Here is a 23,601-nt window from a genome sequence, read left to right as displayed (position 1 = left end):
TTCATCATAGGTACACTTCAACTGTTAGGGACAGAATGTGAAAAAAAAATCCAGGAATTCACAATGTAGGAATTTTAGAGAATGTATTTGTAAATTATGGTGGAAAATAAGTATTTGGTCAACCATTCAAAGTTCTCACTGATGGAAGGAGGTTTTGGCTCAAAATCTCACGATACATGGCCCCATTCATTCTTTCCTTAACACGGATCAATCGTCCTGTCTCCTTAGCAGAAAAACAGCCCCAAAGCATGATGTTTCCACCCCCATCCTTGACAGTAGGTATGGTGTTCTTGGGATGCAACTCAGTATTCTTCTTCCTCCAAACACGACAAGTTGAGTTTATACGAAAACGTTTATTTTGGTTTCATCTGACCACATGACATTTTCCCAATCCTCTGCTGTATCATCCATGTATCCATTTTGGTATAAACTCAACTCGTCATTCTGTCTCTCACAGTTGAAGTGTACCTATGATGAAAATTACAGACCTCTGTCATCATTTTAAGTGGGAGAACTTGCACAACCGGTGGCTGACTAAATACTTTTTTGCCCCACTGTAAGCTGCACCCTGGCTACTCTAATGTATGTTCCCATTTCTTTAACGTTGTTCCTTAAGGAGATTGTGTACTGTAATAAACATGGTTGCTCACGTTTGTGAGATACTGCATTGGAAAAACACCTCACTTGTGCACTTTTCCATTAAACGACACACATGCGTGTCTTCTAGTCAAGAGGAGGAGTCTCCCACATGGTCTGCATATGTCGGCAAAATGTTCACAGCTGCCAGCACCTACTTGCCGGCTCAGGTGTCCGACATGATGCATCAGGACAGAGCCTTCGCCACCGTGCGGCTTAACATGTTCGGCTTGAAGAACATCTGTGCCCTGGCCACGTAAGGCAGTAGGGCTGGGGGAGGCAAAGCCTCGCATTTGCGCTTTCACGCCAATTTTGTTTTTTTTTTGCTGGTCAGGATTCAGAAGCTGCCTCGCCTGCTGGTGGCGTCATCCGACGGGTATCTTTACATCTATAATGTGGATCCACAGGATGGAGGTGAATGCGTGCTGGTCCAAAAACACAGGTGTGTTTAACATTGCTTGAAAATTTAATTGCTGCGCTTCGGTCCGTTTAGAAAATACTGTAGCAATAGTTTATCTGGGGTTCCTTTTTCCTTAAACAATTGTTAAGTATAACCGTGAAAAACATACATGATTTTAACAATTTTTTATGGATGTGTGTGCAGCATCACCCTCCTGTGGGTAGTGCACCCGTTTTGCATGAAGAAGCGCATGTAAAATGTCAATTAATGAATAACAGGGCAAGTCTAATGAATTTTTACGACAAACATATTCCTAGCCACTTCCTGCACTGTCACCGGTAAGAATTAGTTATGTGCGGATCGGTTCTGAAATAGCGATATTGCCAATAACAGATCTTTCTTCTCTAATATCGACTCTCAAATCAAAACACAGATACTTTTCACACTTAAGTTATTTGAGATAATATGTATCATTAACAGGAGCACGTTAACATATTTATGTAACTGAATTGTGACTTACGTTTTATTCTAATAGTAGTTATTTTTGATGTATTTTAATGTTTATATTATGTTATTTTATTTTGTTATTGTTTGAAAAACATTTTTGTTTTTTCTGTCGTATTATCTTAGCTATATTGTTATTTACACCACTACCTCAATATAGTTCAGAGTTTGAAATATATAATAAAAATAATAATAAGTAAAATAATAAATATATGATGGTAGTAATAATAATAATAATAATATAGTATAATATAATGACTAATATATAATAATAATAATAAATAACTATTATTTATGCTATTTTATTTGAAATACACAACTTTTAAAATTTTAGCAGACACATTAGGTACATTTGCACAAAGGAGCGGTATCGGATCGGAATTGCAGATACCAGGCTGAATTTTTTTCTGTATCGGATCGGAAAGAAAATCAGTGGTATCGCACATCACTAAATAAGAATATAATGGCAGATTTCCCAAAATAACGTTCAAATTACGCATATGCAGGAAATGTTTGTGTCTAAAGGTGTACCATGTGATGGTGGATCTTAATTATTTTAGACAAACATCTGTAACCGTTTTCTTGGCTCCCGCAGGTTGTTTGATGACAGCGAGGAGCAGGTGGGAGAGACGGAAGAGGAGACATCAGGGGAGGTTTCCAACCAACCGGTCAGTCAATCATACGCTGCCACTGTGGCGCTCCCATCAAGCCCGCCCACCTCCACCACACTCGTGGGTGAGTTTTCCTGGAATTGAAACCTTGCAAGATTTTTAATGTGGCAGCAAAAATGGATGAGGGGTAAGTATTCTCTTCAACTACTCATAGGATACTCCGAGGATGGTGGAGCCCAGAAGGGGGAGGTCTTCCCCGAGCATGAGTTTGCAGAAGGCCCCGTGTGTCTGGATGATGAAAATGAATTCCCCCCAGTCAGCAACTAAATTAACTGTCAAAGCCCCACCCGTCTCCTTGTATCCCTGACTGAATGGACAAAAGTCCCTTCTCACATACTGTCACACATACCCCTGCAGGTCGAGGGTCATATCCTACCGGAATGTTACACTCTGGTCTTTCTGGATTCTGTGTAGCTCAATAAATACATGACCTGAGAGTGCAAAGTTCACTCATTAGGAACATCTCATGATGAAAAATCCCCTACACTGATAGAACAATAGTGAAGGTGATGTATGTTACTTCATTGATTCTCAAGAGCGAACCAGCATTTGTAGGTTGGCGAGGGTCACATTAGGCCTGGTACATCGCCATGGTAACTTGTTTTGTTGACTTAAACCAGGTACATTTGAGATAACCAATCAAACATGACACGAGCAATGCGTATTGACTCGGTCAACATTCCCTAAAGAACCTACTGACCTTTTATGTCACTGTTTGTGCTAATGTACTGAGTATTAGGGCCACACAGAACAATACATGCAAATGTCATTTACTTACAACCATAAAGTAGAATTATTTTTTTAGCAGAAAGTATGGTTTAGTAGTTAATTAAGTTCCAATACTGAGGACAATGGTCATAATTTTTAGAAAGAAAAGTCATAATATCTGGAGAATAGTCTTAATTTTCACACAAAAAAGGTTTACGATTGCAAAAATAGTCCTAACTTTAAGTGGAAAAAGTAGTCATTTTACTAGTAAAAATATAATAATTTCAAAAGAAAAGTTTGAAAAAAAAGCCATAATTTTACTAGAAAAAAAGTATTAAATTGATAGAAATAAAGTCATAATATGATTTTTCCACAGCAGTTATGTATTGTGAGGACAAAGTTAAAATTTTATCAGGAAAAAAGTAATCATTTTGTGAGAATAAAATCATAATATTGTGAGAGGAAAAGTAATCATGTGGTCAAAACGATTTTTAATCTATATATTATGAAAATATTTCAAGAATAAACTTGGATTTTTAAGTGGAAAAAGTAGTCATTTTACAAGAAAAATACGAATAATTTTACAAAAAATGTAAGAACAGAGACACAATTGTATTAGAAAAAACAAGTATTTGATTGGAATAAAGTTGTAATATTAAGAGAATGCAATTATTTCTGACAGCAATGACATATAGTGAGGACAGAGTTGTAATTTTATCAGGAAAAAGTAATAATTTTGTGAGAATAAAATCCTCACATTGTGAGAGGAAAGTAATATTTTGACCAGAATTTTTTTTTCTGTTATGAAAATATTGCAAGAACAAAGCTGAAATTTTAAGTGGAAAAAGTATTCATTTAACAAAAAAAAAAGAATAATTTCAGAAAAATAATGTGAAAACAAAGCATGAATTTACTAGAAAAAAAATATTACTTTCATTATAGTCGTAATATTAATACATTATGATTTTCTGACAGCGATGACCAACGTATTGTGAAGAAAAAGTTAGAATTGTATTAATAAAATTACCTTGTGAATATAGTCATACTGTGAGGAAAGTAATATTTTGACCAGAATTCTGAAATATTGCAAGAATAAAGTCGTGATTTTACGCGAAAAAATTGCTAATTAATGACAATATTGCAAGACTAAAGTTGGCCTTTACAAAGTCACGAGAATGAGCTTGTACACCTTATCTTGCATCAAATTTTAGTTTAGTGAGTTACATGTTCCCATAAATATTCTAATTACCATTGTTTTTCCTTTCGTGTGGCCTTAATACTCCTGTAATTATGAGTAGACTTGCAGTATCTTGAAAGTACTTTCAAAATAAGAAGTAGTACTAAGAGGTGAAACGGCTCCTACTTGAAATGTAAACGTCATACTCGTAGCTTCTTGAAGTCTTTGACGTCATACAGTATACATACTTTTCTAAAGCGCATATCTTGACCAATGCTAGTTAATTAGCAGGCCTATTCTATACCTTACAGCACAAACGTTGGGAAAATGAGCTTTTTGTGTAATCCTGATGAAAACAAACCAAAGGGAGCGGGTGAAAAACCTCAGTGGTGGTTATTCATCTCAAACTGAGATGTCTTGTTTTTTTTATATTTCTGCGCAGAAGGCTCCTTGCGAAGAATGCAGTTCAAATCTACTGTGCGGGCATTTTTTAAAATTCTATTTAAATAAACATTACTGTGTATGTTTTAGTCGCCATCACCTCAAAATACAAGTATTCCACACAGGAGAGCATTTAAATCTAACAAGTTTGAAGTATGAGGATGCAGCTGTGCTACTAATTGTATTAACTTAGATATCAGGATGTGAGACGAGTGAAGGAGCCAGTGGATATAAATGGGAATCCGATGAAGTGATAAGTCCTTGAATTTCAGACTATTTGCGACACGATGCTGAATATGTTAAGTCATGTTTATTTTTACTACGTGGGTAAAAGTATTAAACGCAAACTGACAGTGAATAGCTATATTTTGAAGATTTTTTTTTTTTTACTATGTGTAAAATGTGTATATAACATATGTAACACCATAATTATGCCAAAAGGTGGCGCCCTTAGGACACCTTACACTACATTGCATTGTACCATACTGACAATAAAGAATAGGGAAAAAAAGGTTGATTCAGAATTCATTCCCAAATTGGCTTGAATATTTTGTATAACTATTATGTATGATACTCTTGTTGTGTGAGGCGCAAATGAGATTGCTCAAATTGCTGAACAAATGTTTTCCTCTTTTTCTTATTGATCAACCGTCGCTCTCTGACCTTCTGTTTGCGTGTACATTGGACATCGTACCTGACAAACAGCACATGTCAAACCGCACTTATTTTGTTTTCCTTCCTACCGTCAGCCCTGTGTCGGGCAACGGCAGACAGGTGGTGCCAAGTCGCAGCAAGGCACCGCCGCGTCATCGTTTGAGTAGTCGGCGGCCGACACCGATGGGTCGGTGGCGACGTCCCACAGTAATTCCTCCCTCCAGCCGGCGACCCTTTCGGTTACCTCCTGGTGTTCACGCGTGTCGACTTTTAAGGGCGTTGCCTCTGCCTCGTCATGCTCCAGATCAAATATTAATGGTGGGTTGTGGAGCTCCTGTGTTCCCACGTCGCCGCCACATGCTTCAGCTGCACCTGCAGTGTACACAGGTGCTATTGGTTTATAGTTCATCTCGGCAACAACATCCATCCATCCATTTTCCTACCGCTTCATTTAAGCTGAAAATAGGGCGGCGATGCACATATCACAGATTTCTTTTTATACAGCTGTTTTTTTTCAACCTTTTTTGAGCCAAGTCACATTTTTTTGCGTTGAAAAAATGCGGAGTCACACCACCAGCAGAAATCATTAAAAAACTAAACTCAGTTGACAGTACAAAGTCGTTGTCGCAATTGTGGGATATGACTTTAAACCATAACCAAGCATGCATCAGTATAGCTCTTGTCTCAAAGTAGGTGTACTATCACCACCTGTCACATCACTCCCTGACTTATTTTGACTTTTTTGCTGTTTTCCTCTGTTTAGTGTTTTAGTTCTTGTCTTGCGCTCCTATTTTGGTGGCCTTTTCTCTTTTTTCGGTATTTTCCTGTAGCAGTTTCATGTCTTCCTTTTAAGCGATTTTTCCCGCATCTACTTTATCCTTTTTGATTGTCATGTCATGTTTGTGTGTACATTTTGGACGCCGTCTTTGCTTCACAGTAAGTCTTTGCGGTTGTCCAGCATTCTGTTTTGTTTACTTCGTAGCCAGTTCGGTTTTAGTTTAGTTCTGCCTCGACTTCCCTAAGCTCCAATGCCTTTTCTTAGGGGCACTCACCTTTTGTTTATATTTTAGACACCTTTTTACCTACACACTGTCTCTCACTGTTTCTGACATCTACAAAACAATTAGCTACCAGCTGCCACATACTGATATGAAAGAGTGTTACACGGTTACTCTGCCGATCTCTAGACAGCACACACACTCAGTAACAACACATAATTTGCAGACTATAATTACTGGTTTGCAAAAAATATTTTTTACCCAAATAGGTGACACCAGACTGTATCTCATGGCACACTAGTGTGCCGCGGCACAGTGGTTGAAAAACACTGTTGTACAGTATTCTCAGTGTTTCACTTTTTCCACATTTTATGTTACAGCATTATTCCAAAATGGAATAAGTTCATTTTTGTCCTCAAAATTCTACACACAATACCCCATAATGACAATGTAAAAATTATATATGTTCTTATAAGCAAATGTATTAAAAATAATAAGTATTTACAGCATTTACTCTATACTTCGTACTTTGGCAGCAGTTACAGCCTCAAGTCGTCTTGAAAACAATGCCACAAGCTTGGCGCACCTATCTGTGGGCAGTTTTACACATTCATTTTTGCCCAATACTCTTTGCAGCAGATCTCAAGCTCCATCAGATTGCTTGGGATGTGTCTGTACATGTAGAATTTTGAAGATAAAAATGTTGTTTTTTCCCAATTTTGAAATAAGGCTGTAACTTAAAAAGTGGAGCACTGCCGATACTGTTCAAATGCTTAGTACATTTGCTTGCATTTAAAAAAATAAAAATAAAAAGCTGTCAATCTGGTTCTAGCCTTATCTGGGTAGGGCGCAGGTTCAAGTATTCTTCTGTTGACAAACTGAAATGTTGTGGTGCAACATACCTGTCATGTAGAAAGCTTTGTATTTCCCAGCTCGCACTGCCTGCAAGTCGCCAAAACGCCCAGCAGCACCACTGTTTGGGTGGAAAAGGACCTATTGAAAACACAAAAAATATCAACAAACAAACAGTTAAAAACGTAAATATCCCTTGTAGTCGTGACACAGCATTGGGCCAACTGTAGTCCAAGTAACAATAACATGATGGCACAAGCCGAGTCATTCGACACAGACTACTGGCGTAGTGGGTAGAGCGGCCGTGCCAGAAACCTGAGGGTTGCAGGTTCGCTTCCCACCTATTGACATCCAAATCGCTGCCGTTGTGTCCTTGGGCAGGACACTTCACCCTTGCCCCCGGTGCCGCACACACTGGTGAGTGAATGATGAATGATAAGTGGTAGTCGGAGGGGCCGTAGGCGCAAACTGGCAGCCACGCTTCCGTCAGTCTACCCCAGGGCAGCTGTGGCTACAGATGTAGCTTACCACCACCAGGTGTGAATGAATGCTGGGTTTCCCACTTCTCTGTGAGCACTTTGAGTATCTAATAATAGAAAAGCGCGATATAAATCTAAGGCCAAGCGGTGTGCAGCTTCAGCGGTCGCGGAGGCAAAAACTCGGACATGGGAGGAGTTCGGGGAAGCCATGGAAAACGACTTCCACACGGCTTCGAAGCGATTCTGGACCACCGTCCGCCGCCTCAGGAAGGGGAAGCAGTGCACTATCAACACCGTGTATGGTGCGGATGGTGTTCTGCTGACCTCAACTGCGGATGTTGTGGATAGGTGGAAGGAATACTTCCAAGACCTCCTCAATCCCACCAACACGTCTTCCTATGAGGAAGCAGTGCCTGGGGAGTCTGTGGTGGACTCTCCTATTTCTGGGGCTGAGGTCGCTGAGGTAGTTAAAAAGCTCCTCGGTGGCAAGGCCCCAGGGGTGGACGAGATCCGCCTGGAGTTCCTTAAGGCTCTGGATGCTGTGGGGCTGTCTTGGTTGACAAGACTTTGCAGCATCGCGTGGACATCGGGGGCGGTACCTCTGGATTGGCAGACCGGGGTGGTGGTTCCTCTCTTTAAGAAGGGGGACCGGAGGGTGTGTTCCAACTATCGTGGGATCACACTCCTCAGCCTTCCCGGTAAGGTTTATTCAGGTGTACTGGAGAGGAGGCTACGCCGGATAGTCGAACCTCGGATTCAGGAGGAACAGTGTGGTTTTCGTCCTGGTCGTGGAACTGTGGACCAGCTCTATACTCTCGGCAGAGTTCTTGAGGGTGCATGGGAGTTTGCCCAACTGGTCTACATGTGCTTTGTGGACTTGGAGAAGGCATTCGACCGTGTACCTCGGGAAGTCCTGTGGGGAGTGCTCAGAGAGTATGGGGTATCGGACTGTCTTATTGTGGCGGTCCGCTCCCTGTATGATCAGTGCCAGAGCTTGGTCCGCATTGCCGGCAGTAAATCGAACACGTTTCCAGTGAGGGTTGGACTCCGCCAAGGCTGTCCTTTGTCACCGATTCTGTTCATAACCTTTATGGACAGAATTTCTAGGCGCAGTCAAGGCGTTGAGGGGTTCCGGTTTGGTAACTTCAGGATTAGGTCTCTGCTTTTTGCAGATGATGTGGTCCTGATGGCTTCATCTGACCGGGATCTTCAGCTCTCGCTGGATCGGTTCGCAGCCGAGTGTGAAGCGACCGGAATGAGAATCAGCCCCTCCAAGTCCGAGTCCATGGTTCTCGCCCGGAAAAGAGTGGAATGCCATCTCCGGGTTGGGGAGGAGACCCTGCCCCAAGTGGAGGAGTTCAAGTACCTAGGAGTCTTGTTCACGAGTGAGGGAAGAGTGGATCGTGAGATCGACAGGCGGATCTGTGCGGCGTCTTCAGTAATGCGGACGTTGTACCGATCCGTTGTGGGGAAGAAGGAGCTGAGCCGGAAGGCAAAGCTCTCAATTTACCGGTCGATCTACGTTCCCATCCTCACCTATGGTCATGAGCTTTGGCTCATGACCGAAAGGATAAGATCACGGGTAAAAGCGGCCGAAATGAGTTTCCTCCGCCGTGTGGCGGGGCTCTCCCTTAGAGATAGGGTGAGAAGCTCTGCCATCCGGGAGGAACTCAAAGTAAAGCCGCTGCTCCTTCACATCGAGAGGAGCCAGATGAGGTGGTTCGGGCATCTGGTCAGGATCTCACCCGAACGCCTCCCTAGGGAGGTGTTTAGGGCACGCCCAACCGGTAGGAGGCCACGGGGAAGACCCAAGACACGTTGGGAAGACTATGTCTCCCGGCTGGCCTGGGAACGCCTCGGGATCCCCCGGGAAGAGCTAGACGAAGTGGCTGGGGAGAGAGAAGTCTGGGTTTCCCTACTTAGGCTGTTGCCCCCGCGACCCGACCTCGGATAAGCGGAAGATGATGGATGGATGATGGATGGATGGATATAAACCTAATCCATTATTATTATTATTATTACTGCCAAGGACTTGTCACAACCACTGGCTTGTTAGTGGCTGTAACATTAAGGGAGACCACACCGATTTGTACATTTTAGCCAACAGATCTTTTATTTTACAACATGTATCAGTGATCAGTAATGTGAATTAACCAAGGAATGTATCAGTAAATGAGTGTTGTCCCAAAAGGGTGCAAGTGTGGTGCTAATCCCGGCCGTCGTTGCCGTGACCATACGGTCACCAAACGAATGTGCCTGTGGGACGAGAGAGCTTCGAGAGCATGCTGATGGGAGGCCTTTTATAGGCCGCCCAATCAGCAGCCCTCTGAGATGTTGCACGTCTTCACAGACCAGCTCCACCTGCGGGTCGGAGGACCAAAGTGCCCCAAACACTAACCGGCAGAGCCGGGCATGACAGCTCCACCTGCGGGTCGGAGGACCAAATTGCCCCAAACACTAACCGGCAGAGCCGGGCATGACATCCCCCCCCTTAAAAACAGAGACCCGTGTTCACTGGGTCTCTGAAGCACCATCAAAAAATAGAAAACAAAAAACTACAGTAGCCCCAGTAGCTATATTCTAGTCCCACTGACGCACCTCCCCTCCACCCCAGACCAACCAGAACCCAAACCATCCCAAACACCCTCCTTCCCCTCCGACCTTCCCTGCACCCAGCAAATCCTGGTACCCGGACAGCGACCTTTAAGGGAAACAGAGAAAAACCGCAGGTTAGGAGTGAGTGGAGATGATTAGACCTCCTGGTCCAGAGCCCGAGAGAGCGCATCAGCCATTACATTTTCCACCCCGCGAATATGGCGGATCAACAGGTGGAATGGCTGCAGAAACAGTGCCCAGCGCAACAGGCGCTGGTTGGTGGACCCTTTGAAAGACTGCAGAAAAGTGAGAGGGTTGTGATCTGAGTAGACCACAATTGGATGGAGACCCCCTCCCACATAGACTTCAAAGTGTTGCAATGCCCAAATCAATGCTAATGCTTCCTTTTCAATCACTGAATAATTAAATTGGTATTTGTTGAATTTTTTTGAAAAATAGCAAACCGGTCTGGCTACTCCATCATCATCAGCCTGCAGGAGGACCGCACCTGCTCCCACCTGGCTTGCATCCACCTGCAACTGGAATGGCAGATCCAGCCTGGGTGCAGCCAGGACCGGAGCTGATGTTAACAAAAGCTTTGCATTCTGGAAAGCCTGCTGACACTCCTCCGACCAAATGAATTTGGCGCCACCCTTCAACAAATTGGTCAGAGGAGATACAACAGTTGAAAAATTGCAGCAAAAATTGCGGTAATACCCGATCATACCCAAAAAGCGCATAAGTTCTTTCTTCGTCGCCGGCACAGGGAAATTATCAATAGCTGCCACCTTTGCGTTAACGGGCCGCACCATCCCCTGGCCGACTACTTTACCCAAATAGAGGACTGTGGCACGCGCAAACTCGCATTTCGCTAAATTTACTGTGAGGTTTGCTGCCACCAACCTCTGGAAAAGCGCTCGAATGCGAGCCAAATGTTCGTCCCAACTGTCTGAATGACAAACGGCGTCGTCCAAATAAACCGCGCACCCCTGCAGCCCCCCAACGACCCTATTCATGAGCCGTTGGAAGGTTGCAGGAGCATTCCGCAAACCGAAGCTCATTCGAGTATACGAGTACAAACCGGAAGAGATAATGAATGCAGATATCTCCTTCGCTCTCTGCGTCAAAGGCACTTGATAGTAACCTTTCAATAAATCAAATTTGCTGACATAACGAGCACTCCCAACCTGATCCACACAGTCCTCGATACGTGGCAATGGAAAAGAATCTGGTCTAGTCACAGCATTTACTTTCCTATAATCCGTACAGAATCTATAGGTGTTATCTGACTTTTTCACCAGTAGACATGGCGATGCCCAACTGGAGTAAGATGGCTTGGCGAGACCATGATCAAGCAGATACTGCACACTGTCCTCCATACTCTTCTGTTTATCGGGAGTCACTCGATAAAATCTTTGTCGTATTGGGCGGGCACCCTGTGTGTCAATGTCATGTTCAATTAGTGTGGTACAGGTTGGAGTGTCGGAAAACAAAGGCAAAAACTCAAAAATCAAATCCGACAACTGTTTACGCTGTACCTCACTTAAATGACCGAGGAGACTATCTAGCTCCTTTAACTGCTGAGTATTATCCAAGCGCCCGTGTAACACTGAATCATCAGGTGCGCGCACTTCATCCCAAGCTGCCACCTCCGGCCAGTTGAGCGGTTCCCCAACCCCAACGGCTAGACCCACTGGACTCGCAGCAATCCCACCCGCCTTGTCGGAACCTGCAGAGTGGTAAGGCTTGAGTAAATTCACATGACACAGTTGCTGTGATCGTTTACGATCAGGAGTTGACAGTAAATAATTGAGATCTGACACTTGGCTCATAACCGTAAATGGACCAGAGTATTTTGCTATAAATGGTGACCCCGGAATGGGCAGCAAAGCTAAAACTTGATCACCTGGATTGAAAACTCTGATCTTCGCTTTACGGTCATAACGCAGCTTCATTTTCACCTGAGCTTTAGTCAAATGCTCGGTTGCCTCTTTCCATGCAAGCAACAGCCTACGACGAAAACCATCTACATACTCAGTGAAACTGACGGGAGTGTTCTGCAGATCCAGATTGGCATTTAAAACAGACAGTGAGGTCCGGACTTTGTGGCCAAAGACTAGGTCATTTGGACTAAAACCAGTGCTTTCTTGAACTACACCACGCGCAGACAACAAGAGCCATGGCAACGCCTCCTCCCAATCTCTCCGCATCTCAACACAGTAAGCGCGCAAGAGAGACTTCAACGTGGCATGCCAGCGCTCCAATGCCCCCTGACTCTGTGCGTGATACGCGCTGCTCAAATTGTGCTTCACCTGCATCGACTTCAACGCTGCAGCAAATGTTCTGGAGGTAAAGTTAGACCCTCTGTCGCTCCGAATTACCTTTGGAATGCCAAAGACAGAAATGAATTTAGACAAACATTTCAATATTGACCTTGTGGTAATTGTTCTCAAGGCATACGCTGCTGGATACCGAGTGGCCTGGCACATGATGGTAAAAAGGTACACACAACCAGATTTCGAAGGGGGTAGTGGACCTACACAATCAATAATGAGATGCTCAAATGGTGTGCCAACAGACGGAATAGGTTGAAGTGGTGCAGGTTTAATGGGAGTACTCTGTTTCGCAACCTGGCAAACATGACATGCTTTGACAAATCTAGATACATGGCGTTTCATCCGTGGCCAGTAAAAATGTTCCAAAAGACGTCGGTAGGTTTTCTTAACTCCAAAATGCCCAGACTCTGCTCCATGGGCTGTTCTCAAAATCAAATCACGGTATTTGTCAGGTACCATCACTTGAATCACCTGACCTGCCACTTCAGGATCAACACCTGGCAACCACGTATGCAGCAAAACGCCATTCTGAATGAAGTAACCCATCGTTGGATCAGTAGAAACTAAGGCAAAATATTTCTCAAAGCTCTGATCATTCTTTTGTGCCTCAATTAAATCTTGACATGACAGAGGTTCGGGCAGCTCAGGAACAAAAATAGGCACAGATTTGGACACATCCGACGATTGCGCCTGCGTGCGAGACATTGCCCTAGTCACAGCACAAGCAGTAAACACTTCTGGGAATTCTTGACAACACGCGTCTGGCTCCTCTACAGATAGCGGTACAGGTGTAACAACTGGAGGTGGAGAAACTAAACACCCACCCAAATTGTTCCCCAGAATTACATGGATATCCTGCATAGGCAGAGACGGTCTCACAGCAATAGTCACCTCCCCATTCACAAATCCTGAACACAAGTGAATTTTGTGCAACGGTACAGAAAATGACTGCATGCCTATTCCTCTAATCAAAATACATTTCCCAGTGTCAGATGCTGTGGAAAATGGCAAAACTGCTCCAGAAATGAAACTCTCAGATGCCCCAGTGTCTCTTAAGATTTTAACTGGAACTTTTTGTGTCTCTCCAACCAATGACACCCAGCCATCACTAATGAATGGAGCGAAATCAGACGCAGCTGACTCTACTGATTTCGTCTGCTCGTCTGACACAGATGCACCATCTTCAATCACTTGCTCACAATGAACTTCCAAACGAGGTAACGGTGTTAGATCAGAGACGCCAAAATCAACTGGATGCACAACAGAAACACACCCAGCTACCTTGGCATTAGATTTACGGCCTTTCAACAGCGGGCAGTCCTTTTTCCAATGTCCCTCCTGCAAACAGTAATGACATTTATCCGTCGGGCTTGGGCGAGATTTGCTACTTCCATTATCAAATTTAGGAACATTACTGGAATTGCCATAATTGGATCGATTTGAACTACGACCATAACGAGGAGGAGAACGTTGTGGAGGAGAACGAGCAGGATCATAACGTTGGTGGCTATTATACCGTGGAGGACTGCTGTAAGACTTACGTTTATGAGTCAACACAAAGGTATCAGCAAGCGAGGCTGCCTCCTCCACTGACTTTGCCTTTTGCTCATTAATGTAGGTTGCAATTCGATCTGGTACAATGTTCTTAAACTGCTCCAAAATCAACAAATCACGCAAATTTTCGTAAGTTGAGACAGACTCTGAAGTGAGCCACCGGTTAAAATAAGTACTCAACTTTCTTGCCACTTCAGCATGGGTCTGATTATCACGTTTACGCCAGTTTCTGAAACGTTGTCTGTAAGCTTCTGGATTCAGTTCATAACATTTCAAGACCGCTTTTTTCACCTCAGCATACTTGTGCCTATCAACAGGTGTTAATGCCAAGTATGCCTCCCGTGCGCGTCCTACTAGTACAGTTTGCAAAAGCACCGTTCTATCCTCTTCACTCCACTTTTTGTCAGAGGCCATCTGTTCAAACTGTGAGAAAAACACGTCTGGGTCACGTTCGTCAAACTTTGGAACGTACTTTACCATGCTATCCATACTTGACCCGGACAGATTTCCACTAATCTTACCTTCTGACATTAGTTTCAAACGATCCTGTTCAATTTTAATTTTCTCAAGCTGTACTGTAAGGTCCATTTCACCTTTTTTCAAATCCATTTCTTTTTCAAATTTGAGTCTCTCCATATCTGCTTGCTGTTGCAATTCTCGTTCTAATTTGATTTTTTCCAGTTCAAAAAGACGTTCTTTCTCCTTAGCCTGTTGCGCCCACTCAAATTCAAGTGCCTTCATCTCTCTTTGTTGCTCAAAAGTCAGTATGCCTACCCTCTCTGACTGCATAGGCTCTGACATACCCTTCACATGAGCGTCACCACCTTTTCCTGAAGGCAAAATGCTCTGCTCACACAAAAACTCGTGAATGGAGTCACGCAAGGGTCCCTTCTTACCAGTTCTAATGGCTGATGACAATTCCATGCCATACTTTTCTGCCAATTGCAACAACTGTTCCTTATTAAGGGCAAACAACAATTTCTCAGATGGTGCTTCCACAAAAGCCTCCATCCTGCTCAACCCAGGCCGTCAGTACCAATCTGGCTACTGTACCAAACCAACAATGAAACTACTGAAAAAACAACCCAACCAAAAACTAGCTCTAATTACGCTAGGCTCTCTCTCTCTCCAACCAATCCAACCAGGTCTCTAAAACATTACAGTTATGTTAACACAGCAAACTAACCTCGGAGCATCCCCCTAAACATTTTCCCCCCACTAGACTAATCTATTTTCACACAGAGCCCGAGGACGAGGATCATTTACTCACCAATACCTGTCGAGACGTACCATCCCGACAAAGCCGATTCAGCCGTTTCTCCAAGGCGGTGCCCTCGCCCAGGCTCTGTGACAGCAGGAACCTAGAACCCGTACTAGATGGGGATAAAGGCGACAGCTCCTAAGAGGCTGAATGCAATGCTACAAACTGCAATGAAACTAAACCAAGATGGCTGGAACAAACAATTCAGTGTCTACCTAACTTGCACGGTCAAACAAAGCCTCAAAAGTACAAATCAGTAGATCCCCCAATTAACTAACTGATAACAGGCCCCAACTGACTATCAGCAGTTCACAATTAGTAACTCAGCTCTACTCACCTTCCTACGCTCCAAAAGCCAGTAGAAGGAATACTCAATACAAAGAGCTCTACGCACCTTCCTACGCTGCCATAGCCAGTAGAAGGAATTACCATAGCCTAAAGTTACTACCAAAGATCGGACGAGCCCCCATATGTCACAACCACTGGCTTGTTAGTGGCTGTAACATTAAGGGAGACCACACCGATTTGTACATTTTAGCCAACAGATCTTTTATTTTACAACATGTATCAGTGATCAGTAATGTGAATTAACCAAGGAATGTATCAGTAAATGAGTGTTGTCCCAAAAGGGTGCAAGTGTGGTGCTAATCCCGGCCGTCGTTGCCGTGACCATACGGTCACCAAACGAATGTGCCTGTGGGACGAGAGAGCTTCGAGAGCATGCTGATGGGAGGCCTTTTATAGGCCGCCCAATCAGCAGCCCTCTGAGATGTTGCACGTCTTCACAGACCAGCTCCACCTGCGGGTCGGAGGACCAAAGTGCCCCAAACACTAACCGGCAGAGCCGGGCATGACAGCTCCACCTGCGGGTCGGAGGACCAAAGTGCCCCAAACACTAACCGGCAGAGCCGGGCATGAAAGACTATAATGCTGCATCGTACATCACAGCGTGTCACGGCAGTTATAGCCGCCTTATTAATATTCTGGCAAGGATATAAATTTTCTAACTACTGAATAATAAATTTGTGTCGAGTAAAAACAAAAACATTGGCATCAACAGTTGTGGCTGTAGGCAACCTCCTAATTTTCCGTCACAAAACCAATTAAGTATCACGAGTGGTGAGCATCCAGCAGCTATATTTACCCAGTGGCGGACCGGGCGTTTCCCACCTAGGCCTTCAGTGATGTCCAACTTCAATGATTACCTCTCAAAATACCATCATTGATGTCACCACATGACCTTTGCTGGGAATTGAATCACATCAACAGTAGATAGATAGATAGATAGATAGATAGATAGTACTTTATTGATTCCTTCAGGAGAGTTCCTTCAGGAAAATTAAAATATGAAACGGTTTATTTTCTGGCGCATTTAAAAATCAATTAAATTGTATCAGCAATTAAAACATATTTCACGTGGTACTGTCTAAATGAAAATAGCAAAAAACATTAAAAGTGAAAAAATTTAATATTTGAATGCCGTATAAGCCAGTGGTACCCCTCGACGCCGGCTGATTAAAGTGGATATGGCGAGCATTTCACCATTTCATCATCAGAGCAGCTGAGCTAGCTTTCTAAGATGTAGTTTCTCTTTAAATATCCTTCTTGAAAATGGCCTTGCAAATATATATCTGCCACCTAATCAATGTTTTGTTCTCCTTCTCTGCTATCCTGGTATGGCTACGGCGCAACACTTCCCACTTTCTGCTAAATTGAAACTTGTGAATGGATACTCACTTTGGAATGGGTATCCATTCACAGTCTCGTTAACATCAGGCTACTTAGGCCCCTTCCACACTAAGCCGGCGTAAGTTATCCAGGGTAAATCCCACCTAACCTTATTCTTGTCCACACACACACACAATGGTCGTTTAAGACACACACCCCCCCCCCCCCCCCCTGCAGCCCCCCCTTCCGTCCGCCGGCGCAACGCAACCTAGTACGAATGCCCGGAAAATGCGCACGTCAAAGTCACCTCCAGGGTTGCTTTGTGTGCAAGTTCTTAAATGTAACTTATCTGAACAATGTCAAGTGTTGTGGTATTTCAATTAACCGGAATCCAGTGTGCTGTGGGGCCCTATTGTAGTGAATCACACCTGAGACATCGTCAATTAATCAAATCTTTAATGTCCACATGAAGGTAAACAATGTGATATAGAACATTTTGCATCAATCAAACTAGGAATGTAGATATCTGGTCAGGATAGTCCTCACTCTTTTGCCTTCACCTTCATTGTCGATTCGTTATATAGTCTGGACCTCGGCGTTGAGTCCGCGACATACATGGTGGACAATAACTGATACAGTCTGCTTTGCCAGTCCAAATGCATTTGCCGTTTTCCGTATTCTTCCCTCGTCGGGCAGGTAATACAAAGAAAATGCTACCTTTTTAAAAAAAAATCACATCCATGGGAGCCCACAGTCTTGTTGTCTCTCTTTCGACAAATGGACAATGAGTTTCAGTAAGTAGAATCTCGCTTGCTGGCTCCTCTTCTTGTTAGAAGATAGGGGTCCATCATCCCTAAGAATGATGTGGTATGTAGTGACTGTACAAGCCAATACGAGCTTCGAAATTTCTGCCGCATATAGGACTTGGCATGACTATTCTTTCCAGTCTCCTCCTCCTTTTTTCAAGTATCATAGATGTTCTTTTCTCCTCATACTTTGTCACTCCTTCACTGACTGCAGCTCTCCATGTTATTCTGTCTTTTGCAATGTCTTCCCGGGATATAGTATCTATTTTACATTGTTTCAACTGTCTTTTTTGAGCAATCCTTGCAACGTTTTCTCTGCCCACCAACATTTGTTTTCCCTTCATTTAACTGACAGTACAACATCGGTTTTGGCAGTCTTTCGTCATTCATCCGTACAACATGCCCTGTCCATCGTAGTTGTTTTTTTAACAATTGTACTCTCCACACTGGGACTGATTGGCCTGTTTAAGTACACTGATGTTTGTTCTCATATCTCGCCGCTTATTATTCATCCTCTATGCGTAGACATCGCTGTTGAAACCTTTCAAGTGCTGTGATACAGTATGTCTTTGATATGCGGTCCATGCCTCTGAACCATATAGCAAAGTTGTTATAACAATTGCTCTGAACACTTTGATTTTTGTATCTAGTCTGATGTCATGATTTTGGAACGCTCGAGTCCTAAGCTTTCCAAAGGCTGCAGCAGCTTGCCTGATCCTGTGATTGACTTCTGCATCAATGTTAGCATTTGAAGACATTATACTACCAAGGTATGAGAAGCTTTCTACATTTTCAAGAGCCACTTCTTCTATCTTTTTTGCAAGTGGTTGCAGGATGACGTCCTTGTACTTGTGTTTTCATTACATTTGTTCCAAGTTGTGTGTACACAGTTAAATGCATCAAGTATTATTTGCAAATCTGCACTCTGGGCTGCTATTGCATTATCATTGGCATATTGGAATCCTACCATTGTGTACCTTTTTAAACTTTGGTCTGGCTTGCAGCTTCCTCAGGTTGAACAGTTTTCTGTCTAGCCGAAATGCAATTTGAAATAGCTCAGCTGGTATTTGTGAATATGCAATGTGGATCACAACAGAGATACAGACTGAGAACACTTTCAGGCATCCTTGTTTTAGTCCAGTTTTTACTTCAAAAGGAGCAGAATCATCGCCATTCCCAGGTACTGTAACTGTCATATTGTCATGCATCAATCGGACTATACTGATGAATTTTGGAGGACATCCTGATATCGCCAATACTTCCCAAAGTAGTTCCCTTAAGACAGTGTCAAATGCTTTTGTGAGGTCAATAAACGGCATATAGAGTGGTTCATTTTGTTCATTGCATTTTTCTTGGAGTTGTCTCACCAATAATATCATGTCAGTTGTTACTCTGTTTGGCCTAAAGCCTGATAGAGATCCTGGGAGTATGTCCTCGGCAATGGTCTGAAGTCTTGTGTTGAGGACTCCTGACAGGACCTTACCAACAGTGCTGAGTAGGGATATTCCTCTGTAATTGACACATTCTGCTCTATCACCCTTTCTTGTGTATATCTTCACAATGTTGGCATTCTTTAGCTCTAGTGGTATTTCTTCCTCGCACAAAATTTTTTGTATAATTTGATATAGATTTTCTTATCATTTGTTTCCAGCATGTTTAAATATTTCAGTTGGAATTCCGACTGGACCTGCCGCTTTGCCAGGTTTCATTCGTGGGATGGATTTCTTCATTTCTTCCATGGTTTGTAAGTCTCTTAGGTCCATTTTGATGGTCTGTTGGGGTATGGCATTGACGATATCCCTGTTATAGACAGTTCGTTGGTTCAGTAGTTCTTTAAATCCACCGCTCATTGACTTCTTTGTTGGTCTTCAGAATTGTACCCCCGTCTTTGCTCTTGAAGGGCACCTGACCTTGTATAGTTGGTCCATCTCTCTCTTGTTGCTGTAAAGCAGTGGTTCTCAAATGGGGGTACGTGTACCCCTGGGGGTACTTGAAGGTATGCCAAGGGGTACGTGAGATTTTTTTTTTAATATTCTAAAAATCGCACCAATTCAAAATTCCTTTATAAATATATTTATTGAATAATACTTCAACAAAATATGAATGTAAGTTCATAAACTGTGAAAAGAAATGCAACAATACAATATTCAGTGTTGACAACTAGCTTTTTTGTGGACATGTTCCATAATTATTGATGTTAAAGATTTCTTTTTTTGTGACAAAATGTTTAGAATTAAGTTGATGAATCCAGATGGATCTCTATTACAATCGCCAAAGAGGGCACTTTAAGTTGATGATTACTTCTATGTGTAGAAATCTTTATATATAACTGAATCACTTGTTTATTTTTCAACAAGTTTTTAGTTATTTTTATATCTTTTTTTCCAAATAGTTCAAGAAAGACCACTACAAATGAGCAATATTTTGCACTGTTATACAATTTAATAAATCAGAAACTGATGACAGAGTTCTGTATTTTACTTTTTTATCTCTTTTTTTCAACCAAAAATGCTTTGCTCTGATTAGGGGGTACTTGAATTAAAAAAAATGTTCACAGGGGGTACATCACTGAAAAAAGGTTGAGAACCACTGCTGTAAAGAATGCCTTTCAATTGTTGTTATCAGCTAAGAGTTGTATTTCTTCAGCCTTTGCCTGCCACCATTTTTCATGCCTCGCCTCATTCGTTATACATCACTTTTGATTTATTGATACTGATTTTTCTCTAAATTGGAGTTAGTGTCATTCTTAAATTGTATAAACGCTTCCCTTTTTCTATTTGTGAGCTGTTACAGTTCTGTGTTGTTTTGATCAAACCAGTCCTGATGGTTCCTGGATTTGGACCCAACTGACTTATCACAGGCTTTTCTGATTGCTACCTTTAATTGTTCCCAGTGTTCTGTGATGTTTGTAGGGGATTTGTTGGGTATTGTTTCTTCCAGGTTTATTTCTAGTTCCATTGCATGTTCATCTTCCTTTAGACATTCAACATTGGATTTTTTGCTGTGTGGTTTGTTGTGATATTTTCTTTAAGCCTTTAGTTTTAGCCTCATAACTGATGCAATCAATCTGTGATCTGACCAGCACTCATCTGCACCAGTTACAGCTCTGGTATGAAGTACATCTTGTTGGTCCCTTTTTTCACTATAACATAGTCATAAAGTGTCAGTGCTTTGATGTTGGGTGGCCAGGACACTTTGACGGAATTCCTTTGTCTAAAGATGGTGTTGGTGATTACCAAACTGTGTTCCGCACATTTGGTCAGAAGTAAGGCTCCATTTGCATTGGCTTTACCTACACCATTATGTCCAATTACAAGCTCCCATATATTGTGATCTTTGCCAACTCTTGCATTGAAATCACCAAGAATAATACATTTATCGTGTTGTGGTGTTGTAGAGATGAGCTCCGCATAGAAAGCCTCCTTAGTTTCTTCTTCTGCACTGAGTTGGGGCATATGCACTTATGAGAGTAGCATGTTGGTTGTGTTTTATGGCCAAATACATTGAGTCTGCGACATACAAGGCGGACAATCACTGATAAAGTCTGCTTTGCCAGTCCAAAAGCATTCGCTGTTTTCCGTAATCTTCCCTCGATAGCCAGGTAATAGAAAGCACACGCTACCTTTTTATAACACATCCACGGGAGCCCGCATTCTCGTTGTCTCTCTTTCGACAAATGGAAAAAAAAATTCGGTAAGTAGAATCACAGCTGACCTGCACATCCGAAAGTTCTCTTGCGGTCTGAGAATGGTTGTACTGTATATCATTATTATTATTTCATAATTCCTAAATGTTAAATATGTGCTGTTTTGGCGGGCCGCACACCAATTACATTTCAATGGGAGACACTGATTCAAGATACAAGTACTTTGAGTTAAGTGCTCCGTCACAAAACCCGTGAAGCTTGTAAGTCGAGGTCTTACTGTGTTTGATGTTAACGCTGACCATGCAGTTTGCTCCTCAGTGGCATTACATAAGTTCTACTGCTGCTGTGCAATGCATTTAATAATAAATGACCATGTGCTCAAGCAAAACACCCATACAAAAGGAACAGCAAGCTTTGGTACCTTGTGACCGATCTGTTCGCCATGCAGAAGGACTCTTGAGGCATCAATCCCATCGTAACGCCTATCTGAGGGGGGTATCACTTCCGCCAGGGATAAAAGAGTTGGGAAGATGTCCATACCACTGGGAGAAAGTACAACATTTTTTTAAAATTATGGGATCAATGATGTTCCACTAAAAGCGAGAGAGTATGCTTGGAAAGTAAATACACAAAGTATCAAGGTCCAAATACAACAAGCATAGCACCTCCAAGTGTCAATATAGTATCAGGAAAAATAACCATAAGGCAACAAACCTAAGCAGGGCAGAGCTGGTGGAGTTTGCTGGGATCACACCAGGCCAGTAGGCCACCGTTGGGACCCTGTGGCCTCCTTCCCATGTGGTTCTCTTAGCTGAGCCCCCACCTCACATGAAATGAAGAGATGTTCCAAAGTCACCTTTCGAAATACGTGTTACACTTTAGTTCACCAGCGCTACAAAATCGTTTCCATTATTATTTCATACTTGGTTCATTTGAATTATTTTTTTTCATATTAGGTAAATTTGCGTTTTTTTATTTTCCTTTGGGCAATAAGGCTGCCTAACAACAGGCGCAATAACCACTGGAATTAAGATATATTTTTTTTAAACATAGTTTTTTTACTATGTAGTCTACCATGGTGTGCTACCCATTTTATTCATATTAAAATGTATCCATCATGGAATGCTGACAAAAAAGTAGTAGATGTTTTGTTACCTTTATAACAAACACATGAAAACATTGTGTACTGCTAGAAAGTGGGATTTTATCGTAAGACATTATACCTCTTTTTGTCTGCCACGTCCCTTTGAATGGACCGGGACTTCCTGCATACTGGCACTTCTGCTCCCAAGGACCATTATCGCCTAGAAATGTGCATATAACGGCAACACTCCAGATGTAAACACAAACGTAATCAGTCAGCGTAGGAGACCTACCAGTGAACCAGATAAACGTATCGCTAGCATGTGAAGCACTTTTGATGGCCCCTACAAGGTCATCCATTTCTCTCAGGCTTGCGGCGTACACTTGGCGGTCAGGTGGGGGATGCCCTGTGCTGGTTTCAGGAGGAAAAGATTGTGGTGCCAGGGGTACATGCATGTGAGCTAGTGCAATGTACAGGAAGTAGGGCTGTCCTCGCTCTCTGCAGGTACACAAAAAAAAATACATTGTGTTTGAGGTCTACATAGACGCTCCCATTAAATGCACTAGGTCGGGGGTCAGCAACCCGAGGCTCTCGAGCCACAAGGGCGCCCTTGTGGCTCCCTGGATTTTTTTAAAAAAAGGGATTGAAAATGGAAAAAGATGGGGGCGAAGTAATTTTTATGTTTTAGTATAATTTTGGTTTGAGGACAAACATGACACAAACCTTCTCAATTTTAGAAAGTTTAATATATTTGTGTGTATGCTTTACTGATGAGAGTATTTGATGAACATCGTTTTGTCCTACTAATTTTGGCGGTTCTTGAACTCTCCATAGTGTGGACTGTGCCATTTGTTTACATGTAAAATCGTCCACTCCTTTGTCTCATTTTATCCACCAAACCTTTCATGCTGTGTGTGAATACACAACCTTCTTTGTCTCATTTTGTCCACCAAAACTTTCATGCTTTGTGTGAATACACAAACTTCTTTCTCATTTTGTCCACCAAAACTTTCATGCTGTGTGTGAATGCACAACCTTCTTTGTCTCACTTTGTCCACCAAAACGTTCATGCTTTGTGTGAATACACAAACTTCTTTCTCATTTTGTCCACCAAAACTTTCATGCTGTGTG

The 23,601-nt window shown here is 42.6% G+C and overlaps 2 protein-coding genes across 4 annotated transcripts in view; one reads left to right on the top strand and one right to left on the bottom strand.

Annotated features, from left to right (window-relative positions):
- wipi1 (WD repeat domain, phosphoinositide interacting 1) overlaps nt 1-5,052 on the top strand; it is a 23,028-nt gene extending 17,976 nt beyond the window's left edge. The window contains exons 9-12 of the mRNA XM_061909125.1: nt 728-892; nt 971-1,078; nt 2,136-2,275; nt 2,366-5,052. Coding sequence (XP_061765109.1) covers nt 728-892; nt 971-1,078; nt 2,136-2,275; nt 2,366-2,478 — 526 coding nt within the window. The 3' untranslated portion in view covers nt 2,479-5,052. The remainder of the gene's footprint in view (nt 1-727; nt 893-970; nt 1,079-2,135; nt 2,276-2,365) is intronic.
- Nucleotides 1-23,601, bottom strand: part of arsg (arylsulfatase G) — a 67,630-nt gene that overhangs the window by 19,499 nt on the left and 24,530 nt on the right. For 2 of the 3 annotated variants that reach the window (XM_061909119.1, XM_061909118.1), the window contains 6 exons: nt 22,763-22,968; nt 22,610-22,690; nt 22,101-22,209; nt 21,808-21,928; nt 7,092-7,182; nt 5,436-5,563 (listed from right to left, as the gene is read on the bottom strand). In XM_061909119.1, the coding sequence (XP_061765103.1) occupies nt 5,436-5,563; nt 7,092-7,182; nt 21,808-21,928; nt 22,101-22,209; nt 22,610-22,690; nt 22,763-22,968 (736 nt within the window). Of the gene's footprint in view, nt 1-3,298; nt 5,564-7,091; nt 7,183-21,807; nt 21,929-22,100; nt 22,210-22,609; nt 22,691-22,762; nt 22,969-23,601 lie in introns of those variants that run through there. The other variant, XM_061909120.1, reaches the window with a different exon arrangement.

Source organism: Nerophis ophidion, linkage group LG08, assembly GCF_033978795.1.
Source record: "Nerophis ophidion isolate RoL-2023_Sa linkage group LG08, RoL_Noph_v1.0, whole genome shotgun sequence".
Classification (NCBI taxonomy): Eukaryota; Metazoa; Chordata; class Actinopteri; order Syngnathiformes; family Syngnathidae; genus Nerophis; species Nerophis ophidion.
The sequence above is the reverse complement of the archived record's forward strand: the minus strand, read 5'-3'. Positions and strand labels throughout refer to the sequence as shown.